Source organism: Callospermophilus lateralis, chromosome 7 (assembly GCF_048772815.1).
Source record: "Callospermophilus lateralis isolate mCalLat2 chromosome 7, mCalLat2.hap1, whole genome shotgun sequence".
In the NCBI taxonomy this organism is placed as follows: Eukaryota; Metazoa; Chordata; class Mammalia; order Rodentia; family Sciuridae; genus Callospermophilus; species Callospermophilus lateralis.
This window is the reverse complement of record NC_135311.1, coordinates 142,949,003-142,962,471: the sequence shown is the minus strand read 5'-3', so window position 1 is coordinate 142,962,471 and position 13,469 is coordinate 142,949,003. Positions and strand designations below refer to the sequence as shown.

General features: G+C 64.6%; 1 protein-coding gene across 3 annotated transcripts in view; it reads left to right on the top strand.

Moving 5' to 3' along the window:
- The first annotated feature begins 10,468 nt into the window (after positions 1-10,468).
- The window catches only part of Prkcz (protein kinase C zeta), an 87,626-nt gene continuing 84,625 nt past the window's right edge, over positions 10,469-13,469 (top strand). For all 3 annotated transcript variants that reach the window (XM_077109990.1, XM_077109989.1, XM_077109988.1), the window contains exon 1: positions 10,469-10,539. In XM_077109990.1, the coding sequence (XP_076966105.1) occupies positions 10,469-10,539 (71 nt within the window). The remainder of the gene's footprint in view (positions 10,540-13,469) is intronic.

The window sequence follows — 13,469 nt, the reverse complement described above, 5'->3', positions numbered from 1 at the left end:
GCCCCATGTGGTCCAGGCACAGCTCCTGTCTCAGCTCGGGGCCTCTCAGCCGGGTGACTGCTTTCTACCTCTGTGGACCTGCAGAGCTGCCCAGAGTGGGGGCCCGAGCTCCAGATGGCCCACACTGCCTCCTCTCTCCCAGGGGTGGCCAGGGTCACTCGCTGCCAGTTCTGGGACTTTGGGGCAGGGGTGGGTTCAAGTTCACCAAGCTGCTGAACTCATCTGGACCCAGAGGCCAACAGGCTGACCCCCCTGCAATGCCAGGCGCCCCCCAGCACCCACCTCTGCCCTGCCTCCTTGCCGCCCGCAGGCTGCCCGGCTCTGCGGCATGTACCCACGGGGAGCTATTTAAAGCCACTTTTGAGGCTGCCTTGGGCTCCCACGCAGCCAGGCCCACTGAGCTGCAGCTTCGCCTCATTTTGCACCAGCAGTCCCCCCCTCCAGCGTCGGGCTGCTATTTCTGCCCACATGTTTACAGGCCAGGAGGGAGGACTGGTGCTTTTCAAACAGCGGCTTCTATTCCGGTGGTGATGAGAGGAGCAGATTGAAGGCCAGGGGCGGATCAAAGTTTGCAGCTGAGAGGAGCCAGCGCAGGGAGGGGATGGTGGCCTCTCCGCCGGGGCACCTGGGGCAGTTGGCGGAGGCCGGCAGGCGTCTCATCCGGCAGGGACAGGTCACTGGCGTTGGTGGCTTCTGGCTCTGACAGAGGTGGGGATGTGTGCTGGGAACAGGGACCTCGGAACCTCCCTGGCTTGGAGGTGAGGGGCCCAGGGTGGGGGGAGACAGCACCCAGCCTCTCCCAAGGCAATGGCAGGACCAGCCCCAACCACACACAGCCTCGTTCCCCGCCCCTCCTCTCAGCGGGGACTCAGGGAGGGGTGTCCTTGTCCCGGCTCCCTTTAGACAGAGCCCAGCAAAGGGTTGGGTGCAGGGAGTCTACGTGGGGGCCAGGATCGCACTCCTAGGGCTGCCAGAGCCAAGTGCCTCCAACTAGAGGGTTTGAAGCAGAAGCTGATTCTTTCGGCTTTGGAGGCTGCGACTTGCACAGCCAGGTGGGGGCAGGGTTGGCCCCTTCGGGAGGCTCCAGGGAGCACCTGGGCCAGGCCTCTGTGCTCCTGCTGCTGTGGGCATCGCCCCACTGCTGCCTCCAGCGTCCATGGCATCTGACTCGGGCCTCCCGTCCAGGGCACCTCCCACTGGATTCAAGGCTCACCCACGTCAGCAGGGTGTTCTTAACTGTCCACACCTGCAAAGACCCTGTTCTAAGTAAAGCCATTCTGAGGTTCTGGGGGAACGGTCACCGGCTCCGTCTGGAGGGGGACCCCAGGAGCAGCCAGGGGTGTGGAGGAGAGCTCAGGAAAGAGGCCCCAACCCTGGGGGCACCTGCCCACCAGCGCCACTCCCCGACTTCCACTTGGCCCCTCCTACCATGGGCCTGGGCTCCACAGAGGGGACTCTGCCCTTGTGGAGTAAACCCGTCCCAGTCGGAGCTCTGCAGCAGCAGCAGCTGTCCCTCCGCTCCCTGCACAGGCTGGGCAGGCCCTCGGTCCCACCTACGGGTTGGGACACAGGGGAGAAGGCAGGTCCTGAAGAGGGGAGGCACAGAGTGGAAAGTGTCCCCGAAGAATGCCCAAGTCCTGACCCTGGTACTGCAAAGGTGACCTTATTTAAGACAGTCTTTGAAGGGTAAGATGAGGTCACCCTGCATCAGGATGAGACCACTACTGGTGTCCAACCCCGGTGTCCTTCAGATATGGGAAGAAGGCCGAGGGAGGATGAAGGCAGCAGTGGACGCTCTTGTGAGCCGAGCAACACCAAGATGGCCAGTGCTGGGAGCTGGGAGGGTCTGGACAGGTCCCCTCACAGCCCTCTGCAGGAAATCACCCTGGCCACCCCTCCACCCCAGCTGTCTGGCCTCCAGAACCATGAGACAATGAATTTTCACCCTGGCCACCCCTCCACCCCAGCTGTCTGGCCTCCAGAACCATGAGACAATGAATTTGTGTTGTCTTGGGTCACCCAGTTTGTGGTCACTTGTTATGGTGACCACAGAGAACCAACCCAGCAAGCTCAGTCTTCCGGCGGGGGGCGGGGGGCACTTCCTCGCCTCCAAGGACCATCCCCAGGGGATTCTCATAGATGACGCCAAGCCACCAGGACCCATGTCCCACTGCCAGGAGACCGCGGTCAAGCCCACGAGGCTTCCCCAGGGTCCACTCATGGTCAGTCCCTGCGCCTGGTTTCAGCACTGCCTGCCCTCTGGCTTCCAGAGGAGTGTCCTCACACCCCCAGGAGACCTTTCACCCCCGCAGGGCCATCACGGCCTTCAGACCCCGGTGTGGCAAGGGCTCTGCAGGCCGACTGTCGCCATTCTAGTGGGCAAGCTGGCCCCAGAACCCACCAGAGTCTAGTCCCAGGACAGACCAAAGCAGAGCCCGAGGTGGGAACTGTGGGCCGTAGTTGCTGCAGGAGGTGACCAGGAGGTGGGGTGAGGCAGGAAGGAGCAAGAGCCACTGAAGGCTGCAGCGGGCAGCTGTGTCCCCCCACCCCGAGGCCGCCGCTCCGAGCTGTCACTGGGGCGTGCCCTCGAGGGGACATGGGGGTCTGGCTACCCTGAGGTGGACAGCGCTGCTCTGCCACAGGCTCCCGGCCTCGGTGGGCTCCTCTCAGGGGTCTGTCGCCATGATGGGGCTCCAGGGCACTAACACCAGCCTGGAGAGCAGGCCCCTTCCTTGTGGGGCCACTGTGGCCACAGCAGGGTCCCTCTGGGAAAAGAGCCTTCAGCAGAGTCTAGCTCCTGCTGTCACCAGCAGCTGTCACTTACTTCTTCATGTGGCCCAAGGCCCCCATCTGGGGGCAGAAAGAGGCCAGGTGGATTACGTGGGACCGCTCAAGGCCCGGGCTCTGCAGGCTGCCCATTATCTCCCACCCCTCGCCCAGGTCCAGCCGGCTCCGTGACTCTGGGAGAGTCATGGTGTGGTAAGGTGGGTCCCAGCACCCACCCCCTGAGCCCCCAGCGGGCGCCTCTCCCCAACTCCTCCCTCAGGGGCCTCACCTCAGTGGACCCAGCAAACACCGTGAGGGTTCTGACTTTTAGTTCCCCAGGTGGTCAGGGTGTGGGTGTCGAGGGCAGCATCTGCCCGTCTTCCAGGGCCCCCTGGTGGGGATGTGGGGACTGTCCAGCCTGCCAGCCTGAACCTCTAGGGAGTGTGTCCCCTGCTCCCCCGAGGACAAGGGAGGGACCCTGGGAAGAGGCTGGGGCCGTGCAGAAGCCAAGGAGCTGAGTGGACACCCAGGCAGCAACTTAGAGGGGTCACCTTCCAATAGGGGAGGGGGCAAGGGGCAGACACTGCTCCTGGAGGGACTTCCGGGCTCCCGAAGGGGGCTGTGACGCTTGCCGGGGGAGTGCTCCACGGCGGTGTTTCTGCACACCTTGGGCATTTGCTCTGCGCTGGTCAAGGGTGGCGGAGGCACAGAAGGCTTGGACTTTTCCCCTCCAGGGCAAAGGGCGGGCTCTTTGCTGCCCACTGTGACCTTCACGAGCCCTGAAGCTCAGGGTTGGTCCCCATGGTGTAGCACCATGTGTGCTCCGGTGTGGCTGTGGGCAGAGGGCCTGGTGCAGATGTGCCATGTGCTTGCTGAGCTGGAGAGCTCCAGCCGCGGGGTCAGCTGTGGGCGCCCATGACGCTCCGGGCAGCAGGCAGCCCTCTCCCGGCCCACAGGCCCACCTGGGTGCACGATCCCCTGCCTATACCCAGGGGCCGTCTGTGGGGTGCCCGAGCAGCAGCTGAACAGACCCAGAGCCCGATGTGAGTCGTGGCTTCAGAACGCCTGTGGTTTTTTCCCTGTGTCCATTAAGAAAAGGTGAGTGGCCTCTCCTTCTCCAGGTCCTGTGATGTCGGACACTGCCCACCCCGGCATCCTGGGAAGGGCTGAAGTCAGGACACAGGAGCTGGGGGAGACCGTGGAACCCCACGGCATCTGAGCCCCGCTCAGCTTTGCAGAAGGACCTTGAGACTCACTAAGGCAACCTGCCCCCTTCCTCCCAATGGCCAGAGCTGCAGGGCTCTGTACCCCGAGGCTCCACTCAGCCTGGAGAGGCCCACGTTGCCTGCGAGGAACCCAGGCCAGGAAGGCTGGGGAAGGACTCCTGGGCAGGTGGTGGGAGGGGGTCCAGTGTAGCTGACTGCCCACCCAGGTCAGCAGAAGCCTCCCAAGAAGATCCCACTCAGCATGGTCCTTCCTGGGCAGCCCAAGGCACAAGTTCTGGCCGCCGGCTTGGCTGGGTGGGCTGGCCCCACAGCCCCGTTTCCCTGGCCATCAAGGACTCCCCACTTCTAGGAGGTGCTGGGGCAGGGCTGGGTGACATCTCCTGGAAGCCCAGACTTACATAGGTCACTTCAGGTCACCCCGATGACACAGCTCTCGTGGACCGGAGCACTGAGGCTCGTGCCCACACGCCCACAGTGGACCTGAGAAGGTGGCCGTGTCTGACTGCAGCACCTCGCCCTGCAGGGAGGGCACGTGTCTCTGAGGCGTAGTGGACTGAATGAGGTCCCGCCCTGAAGGGGGCCCGACAGGGGACGGGTCAGCAGTGGGCACAGGGTGAAGTTGGGGGTTTTCTCTCAAGAGGAAGATGGGACGCTTCCTAAGGAGAGGGACGCCTGAACACCATCCAGGAGGCCGTGGGGTCGGAGCCTCCTGCTGTCCTGGTGGAGGGGCTTCCTCCCGGCTCCAGTGCGTTCCAGGGTGTGTGTGCCCATGCGCTGCCGTCCACAGCGGCCTCCCACCCTGGACACACAGCAGCTTGCAGACGAAGTCTGGTGCTACAAGAGCTGTCTGTGTTTCCAGGCCTCTTCTTGGGGTGGTCCCCAGAGGGACCCTGTCGGGCTGGCTGAGGCTCCAGGCTTCCTGCGGCTGCTCCCTGGAGGACAGTCCCAGGTGGGCGGTAGGGGGGCCTTCCCCCACAGCCCAGCCAAGCCAGGACCTGGAGGATGCCACCCGGCAGCCTGACCTTTGGACAGTTTGTGAACAGCGCCCGGACACAGGGAGCTGGAGGCCTTCCCCATCGCATCCCGCGCTGTATCCCGCCATCTTGGCCTCACTCTTCTTGGGGTGAAGCACCAGGACAAGCCAGGAGAGGTCGCCAGCATTGCCCTGGCGAAGCGGCTCTGCAGGCTCCTCAATAACCTCAGGGCCCGAGGGAGGCCGACTCCACTTCCTGGCCTCACCCATCTGGGGCCCGGGAGCCCAGCGTCCGACCCGAGCTCTCACCTCACAGGCCGGCACCCAGAGAGCAGAGTGCAGACGTCACGACCCAGCCTGCGGAAAGCCTTGCTGGCCCTCAGTGTCATCCAGAGGATGGGGCCAGGACTTCCACACCCTCAGGAAGAAGGGAGGTCACAGCCCATGAGGGGACGGAGGGGGAAGAGACCGCCCTTCCTGCCAGCTGTTTGTGGCACCCCAGCCCCACTGTCCCCTGTCAGCCACCCCCTCTCGAACCCATGGGTGGGGCAGACCAAGCCTTTCCTGGCTCTCCTGCCTCTGCTGGGTCCAGCTCCAGGCTGACCACACGAGGGGGCGGGTGGACAGTGCAGTCACAGGGAGAGTCCAGCACACAGGGACAGAGTGAGGACACACACACAGATCCAGGGTCCAGGTTCATTTCACAGACACTCAGCAAAAGGACAACCAGAAGTCCTGCAGCCAGCGAGCAGAGCAGGAAGGGCCAGGGTCTGAGGGGGCTGCCCCAGGACAGACCGGGAGACCTCAGGCTGGCGTCCCCTGCGTGGAAGGGTACTGTGCCCACAGGTGGGGTTTTCTGTGGGCTGCTGTCCAGGCTGGGGTCGGAAGCAGCCCAGACGGGATGGGGGAAATGGGAGCAGGAGACCAGAGCCCACACACCTGTGCTGGGGGCCAGGCAGGCAGGGCTGTGCAGTGTCAGTCAGAGGGACAGAGACAAAGCACCCCTGTGACCCAGACCAGCAGCTGGGCAGAGGATCCAGGACCCAGGCACCACTGTGGAGAAGCAGCATCCCTCCTGTGCCCCCTCCTGGGGAAGCCTGGTACTGCACTCGCTGAGAAAAAGGGAGGCTCCTGGCCACCAGCACCAAGAGGTGGACGCCAGCCCTGCCAAGGTCAGCAGCACCTGGCCGGGAGCCTGGATTGAAGGGGACACATGTGTCCAGTCACGGGCAGAAAGCCAAAGTGGTGCCCAGAGGAAACGCACATGGACCCCCACAGACAGAGGGAGTGCAGGCATCTGCAGCCCCACAGGAGCTCGAGGCCCGCGGGCACTGTGGCCCCCTCAGAAGGACTCCCCTGCCACAGGGCTCTGGGCACACATCTCAAGTCCCAGAAGCAGCCTCTTTTCCAGGACGGCTCCCCTGGCCCTGGCGGAGCTGCCATCTTGCAGCTCTGTGTGGCACGTTGGCAGGGGCTTCCCTGAGCCACTGCTGACCCTCCAGGCCCTCAACACCGCATGAGGGAGGACGAGGGCGTGTTGTCACTGGAACCAGCGTCTCCAAATCCCATGATGTGTGACACAGAAAGGAAACATCTGCTACTGGGCCCCTCCGTCAGCTGTGAGCGCCCAGCACTGTCAGCAGACCTTCCGGCCCTTCCTGTGGCCAGGGGGGTCCTGGCCAGCCCGTGTCAGACTCGCCCCTGCAGAGGACCTGGGATCCCAGCCTGAGCCAGCATAGGCGCAGGGCGAGCTGTCTGCCGGGAGGGGCCGGCTGGGGCTGGGACGCAGGCAGAGCAGAGACCCTCAGGGAGCAGAGCAGGAAGGGCCAGGGTCTGAGGAGGCTGCCCCAGGACAGACCAGGGGACCTCAGGCTGGCGTCCCCTGCGTGGAAGGGGTACTGTGCCCACAGGTGGGGGTCTGCGGGCATTAACCAGAGGGAGCCGGAGGGTAAGCCTCGTGCCACTGGAGAGCCAGTCCTTCCCAGTCCTCTGCCCGCTGCCCACCACAGGTCACCTGCTTAGACCCCTCCCAACACCTGGGGGAGTGTGAAATCTGCCCCTTCAGGGCTCTTCCCTGCTCCAAAGGTCACTTCTTCACGGTTCTGCCCCGCCTGGCAGGTTCCAAGGGTCACCTCCATGCCCCACCTGCCCTGGGAGGCCCCTACAGAGTCCTTGAAACCTGTCTTAAGCCACAGACTGCCTCGGGGTGGACAGGCGGGACGGGTGGAGCTGGTGGTAGCCCTGCCCTCCCTTGTGGGGACAGAGCCTGAGGCCCTAGAGGCTGGCTCCAGCAGCCCCTAGGGACACTAACCTGTTCACTCACACCCTCCACCGGGAGCCAGCTGCCAGAGAGGCCAGGTGGACACACAGGGTCCCTGCCTGACAGGGGAGTGTTAAATTTGGGAACAAACACTGTGCCTGTTGCCAAGCAACATGGTGACCCTAGGGACCGTGTCCTGTAGCCTGAAGGCCTCCAGGCTGGGGGGCTGTTGGAATCCGGGAAGCCATGGTCCCCCTTCCTCCAGGCGGCCCCAGGGCCAGGGCGGAGGCCTGTTTTGCTGGTCTCCTCAGTGGGAAGAATGCAGATGGGAGGCCTCCACCCTGCAGGAGAGGAAGGATGGGCCGGGTGGGTGGAGGCTTGGGAGGGAGGCCTGGCAGGCTTTCCTGATAGCCTCTGCAAAGCTGCACAGGACCCCCCCACTCCAGGGCTGGACTTGGACCAAGACAGGATGGGGCCCCACTGAGGCCTCCTCCTGGTTAGGTGCCCTCTCCTCGGAGCCCCGTGGGAAACTGAGGCTTCACTCTCCAAAGGACAGCCAGCAGCCCCTCCCTGTTCCCTCCTGGACTGGGGGGCCGGCAGTGACCCTGGAAACTAGCTTCCCAGCAGACCCCCTTGACCCCTCACCCAGGAAGGGCTGCTCTGACTATCAAGAGCTCCGGGGCTGGACATGGGCCAGGGTGACCAACGGGGCCTTGGGAGGGGCATGTCTGAGAAATGGTGTCCAGTGGACTTAACACTGCTGACCCGCCTGCCTGCAGAGGGCAGGAGCCTCAGGGCTGGGACCTTGACATCTCCTTCCGTCACACAGCCATGGGAAGTCCTGGGTACCAGAGGACGGGATCAGGCCCAGTGCCAGAGGGGGCTCTGGATGGCCAGAGGGGGCTCTGGGGGGCCAAGGCCACAGCCCTGGAGATGGCCTGATCCACGGGGAGGGGGTGGTTCTGCCAGCAGGCCCCCTTCCTCCTGGGTGCTGACTGCTGCCCATCACTGCCCCATCCTGCCAGGCTGCCTCCCCGCCCCCCCGCCGGTCCCCTTTCCCTCATGCCCAACAGAGGACCCTAGAGTTCTGCATGGCTGAGCTGGGGCACACAGCAGAGCGGGCAGGGGCACAGACTGCTCCTATGGCCACTGGGTATGTCAGGCACAGACTCAAAGAGTCTGGCAGATATTTGGGGAGGCGCTCCTGGGAGTGGGGGCGGCACTGCAAGGTCCTGGGCCAGAGCCAGCAAGGAGGCCAGTGGCGGGGTAAGCCAGGATGAGCGAGGGGGAAGCGAAGGCAGAGAGGATTCTGTGGCCCCAAGTCCGGGAGGACCTGTAGACCACGCTGAGGACTTGGCTGTCATCCAAGAACAATGGGGACCAGTGGGGGCTTTTGAACACAGGACACCAGGGAGTGGCTTATGTGGTAAGGGAACTGGAGGCAGCACAGGAAACAGTCCCAGCCCCCAGCCTGTGGTGGTGGGTGGCTGGGTGTGCAAGGTGTGCAAGGTGGAGTGGCGTGGATTTGCAGGTGGAAGGAGGGAGGGCCAAAGGAGACCCCCAGGTCTTGAGGTGAACCCTCGAACTTCAGGAGGGAGCTGGCACTGACTGAGGTGCGGACAGGCAGCTGAGGGAGCTCTTGGGAGCACGCAGTGTGTGACAGGCACGGCTGAGGCCAGGGGCTCCCAGCTAAAGGGTGTGTGACTAGGGGAAGGACGGATGGAGGCCATCGGGAGAGAGGCGGTCCCCTCCAAAGCCAGAGATCAGATTAAGCCAGACTCTTGAGGAGGACAGTTGTATTTAAGGTGTGCAGGGGGACACCCACCTAGACTCCCAGCATGCCTGTGTTCCCAGCTACTGCCACCAGTGAGACCCTGCCTCAAAATAAAAAATCTGAAGGGCTGGGGATGCAGCGCAGTGGTAGAGCTCCCTGGGTTCAATCCCACTTCTGCAAAAATAAACAAAATAAATTAAAAAATAAAGTGTGGGAGTCGGTGGTGTTGGGGAAGGGGGGCTGGTGATCTGAGGGGTATCTTAGGTGGGAATACCGAGTGTGGGGCGCTAGGCAGGTCTGTACAGAGGGACAGAGAAGCGCGGGTGGCACTTGTGGAGAGTTTACCAGGAGAGCTAGGAAGATCTTAGCTCACCCCAAGTGAGCGCTGTCAATAGGTGTCTGCACGTCGCTCATCTCCAGGAAGTGCTAGGACCCTAGGGGCTATCCGTGCAGTCCTCTAGGGTCACCCCAGCGCCTGGCACCAAGCAGGCACCAGGAGAACCTGTGAGGTGAAAACGACGACCGAGACGTCCTTCCAGTTGTCCAGGATTTGCCCAGGTCGAGAAGTGAACTGGAGCAGAGGTAGCGAGTGTAGACACTCTTTCCTGCCTGGGAGCTTAGATTCCGAAGGGAAGCACGGGGTTGGGGTCTTGGGAGTCCTTCCCGCGGCCTTAGGGATCCTGGGTCTGAACTGCGGACCGCGCCTGACGACGGCAGGCGGAGCTCCCTGGGGCCGTGCTCCTGAGCCACTCGCGATCCCAGACCGGCGCCGCTGACCCGCGCTCGCCGCAGTCGCCCGGGCTCGTTAGCGCGGACGGCGGGAGTTTGCACTCAGTGCCGAGGTCTGGGCGGAAGCCGAGAACGTGCGCGTCCAAGTTTGCGAGGCCCACCTTGGCCCCGAGGCCCCCACCCTGGCCGGCGCCGAGGGCCGTCGGGGGCCGCGGGTGGTCCCCGAGCCCGGGAGAGGTCCGCAACGCCGCCGGTTGCCGGGCAGAGCCGCGCGGCGCGCGCTCCCATTGGCCGCAGGTGGCCGCGCCCCGCCCGACAGGTAGTCCGCCCCGCGCGCGCCATTGGGCCGCGGCCGCGCGGTCCCCCGAGGATTGGCCCAGGTGGCGGCACCGCCTCGCCCTCATTGGTCGCAGGTGCTGCGGCCCCCGCCCCAGGACCGCCCGCCCGGCGGATTGGCCTTCGCCTGGCCCAGTCGGCGAAGTTCGGACACCGCCTCCCGCCGGACGCCGGGCTCCGTGCGCGTCCCTGGCCCCTGCGCATACCCGCCGGCCGCGCCCACCCGCCCCGCCCGCCGCCCAAGTTCCGCGGAGTTGGCGGGGCCGCGCCGTCGGTCCCTGCCGCGCGCTCCCCTTCCGCGTTCCGCCGTCCGCCCCACCTGGCGCCCTGGTCCCCGGCAGGCGCCCCAGGCTATGGCCCGAGCGTCCGGAGCGCGGCGCTGACGGCGGCCGGCGGAGCGCGCCATGCCCAGCAGGTCCAGCCCCAAGATGGACGGGAGCGGCGTCCGCGTCCGCCTGAAGGTGCACTACGGCGGGTGAGCACGCGGCGCCCGACGGTCGGGCGCGCGAGCGGCCAGACCGCGGCCTTCAGGAGGCCCGGTCGACGCCACTGTGGGCGGCGGCGCGGGAGGGAGGGGGCGGCGCGGCCCCTGGGGTCCCGGGCGTCCCGGGAGGTCCGGACACGGCAGGCGGTGTCTCCCGGCGATCCCGCGTCCGGACGCCCGTGAACGTCTCCCGCGGGAAGCCCGCAGGGCCGGGCGGGGTGGGGCGGGGCGGGCCTGCCCCGCTCTCGGGGCGCGTGTCCCGGCCGGCCGTCCACCCCTGCAGCGTCTGGGTTTCCCGGGACTGGCACCTGCCGCACGGGACCCCGCGACGCGGGCGGCGGGCGTTGCTGCGCACTCCTCCGCCCTGGTCACAGTTGTTGACATTTTCACCGGAAAGTACTCAGGCCACAAACCCGTGAGGACTCAAAAGTTTTTGTCAAACCGAAAACTGTAAACTAGTCCCGGGTTTAAGACGTCTCCGTTTAAGGAAAGCCTGTGACTGAGGTGAAGGCCGTGGCCTTGAGCCACCGCAGTCGTGGGAAAAGGGTCCTTGGCAGGTCTGGTGGCACTGGCACTGGGGACTGGTGAAGACCCATCAGTTTACTGGAAGGGGCTTTGGAGGCGGTCCGCTCACCGCGCCGGTAGTCCGCAGATCTAGCTGTGATCCTCCCTGGGGTCGGTCGGGAACTCCTGGAGCCGGAGCCAGGGGAAGGCGGGGCGGGGGGCTTGTTCTGGTGGCTGACTTGCCCAAGCACAGCGGGAGGATCCCAGCCGCCCGTGTAGACAGCGGGTGGGGAGGACCGGCTCCTGAGCTTCTTGGTTCTGCTGGTGCTCTTGGGTTTCCTGGGACCCCAGTTGAGATGGTGGGCGCCCAAGATTAGACGGTCCCCACTGCTGGGAGGGGAGCACAGTGAACTGGACTCTCAGGTTCCTTGGGGTCCTGCAAAGTGTTCCTCTCCTGGACCATCCTTGGAGGAGTGGACAAAGGTGGTGGGATATTGTGATCCCAGGTGGTGTCCCCCTCCTGGGCAGTGCCCTCTGACTCTGAGGAGGTTGGGCTTCAAGGGCTGCTTGACCCCTGGGTCTCCTGTGGAAACTTGCTTGTCTCTCCCTGGGACCCTTGGGGCCCCTCCAGCCTAGTGCCTCTCCCTTTGATATGCAACTGGGTGGGGTGGGGGTGGGGAGGTGAGCCAGAAGGAAGAGGGATTTCTGGTGACCTGACCTTCCAGCGCCTCCTGAAAGGGTGGAGGTCAGTTCTGTCTCCCGCCTGGAAAGGGGAGAGTGGAAACTGGTGTGGTGTCTTCAGACCCCAGAGCATCCTGGCCAGCCATTCTGAGTGGAGCACCTGTTAACTACCAGGAGACTTGTTTTCCCTTCCTGGAACCACCCGCTAAGCTGGGACTGGTCCTAAGATCTGTGCCCAGGGCTTCAGGGTGGGTGGGCACCACACCCTCCAGCATTGCCCCAGTGCAGCTCAGCCATCACCTCCTGGTGTACCTGGGGACCTTGCAGGCAGTGCCCGCCCCCAGCCCTGGGCCACACTGCCCAGTCCGCCTCCTTCCCTTGCTCCTGCCCCTGGGGAGCACTTTGGTTACACTGCAGAGTAATTCAACCTATTGACTCTGGTTTCCAGGACTGATTAGGTGGAGCCCCCTGCCCTCCTCTTTTCCCCACTTCTCTCCGGCCTCTGTTGCCTCTGTCCTCTTCTTCTTGTTCCTCTTTTTTCTTCCTTCCCTTTCCTCTACCTCCCTCTGCTCCTCTCCCTGTACTCTCTCCTTCCTCCACCCTCCCCTCCACTCCCCCTCCCTCCCCCTCCCTGCACCCTCCCTCCTTCCTCCACCCTCCCTTCCACTCCCCCTCCCTCTCCCTCCCTGCACCCTCCCTCCTTCCTCCACCCTCCCCTCCATCTCCCCCTCCCTCCTCCCTCCCTGTACCCTCCCTCCTGCCTCCACCCTCCCCTCCATCTCCCCCTCCCTCCCCTGCTCCTCTCCCTGCACCCTCCCTCCTTCCTCCACCCTCCCCTCCATCTCTCCCTCCCTCCCCCTGCTCCTCTCCCTGCACCCTCCCTCCTTCCTCCACCCTCCCCTCCATCTCCCCCTCCCTCCCCCTGCTCCTCTCCCTCCTCCACCCTCCCCTCCATCCTCACTCCCCTCCATCCCCCTCCCCCCTCTGCTCCTCTCCCTGCACCCTCCCTCCTTCCTCCAGCCTCCCCTCCATCTCTTCCTCCCTCCCCCTGCTCCTCTCCCTACACCCTCCCTCCTTCCTCCAGCCTCCCCTCCATCTCCCCCTCCCTCCTCCTGCTCCTCTCCCTGCATCCTCTCCTTCCTCCAGCCTCCCCTCCATCCCCCCTCCCTCCCCCTCCCTCCCCCTGCTCCTGCACCCTCCCTCTTTCCTCCACCCTCCCCTCCCTCCCCCTCCCTTCCCCTGCCCCCCTCCCTGCACCTTCTCCTTCCTCCACCTTTCCCTTCATCCCCCCTCCCCTCCATCCCCCCTCCCCCTCTGCTTCTCTCCCTGCACCCTCCCTCTGTCCTTTACCCCTTCCTCCATGTCCTCCACATCCCCTTCTCCTTCTGCCTCCCCCTCTCTGTGTCTCATCTCCATGAAGAGGGTCCTCCCACCCACTCCCCGCCTCCCCCTTGGCTCCTGAGTGCCTCTGCAGAGCACCTCTTCAGGGTTGGACACTGAAGCAGTGGCTGCCTAGATTAGCCCTCAGCTTTGGAAAGACCTGGGTCTGGGTAAAACTTTGTCCAGGACAGAAGGTGTGCTGGGGGCCTGGGTGAGACCCTGCCCCTTGGGAGGCCACCGGGCCACAGATGAGGATCCAACCACTGAAACCTATTCTTAGCCGAGAATTAGTCCCCTACCTGTCCCAACCCTCTGTGGCCCAAGATGGGGTCTCAAGTCCCACCCCGTGGTCATCC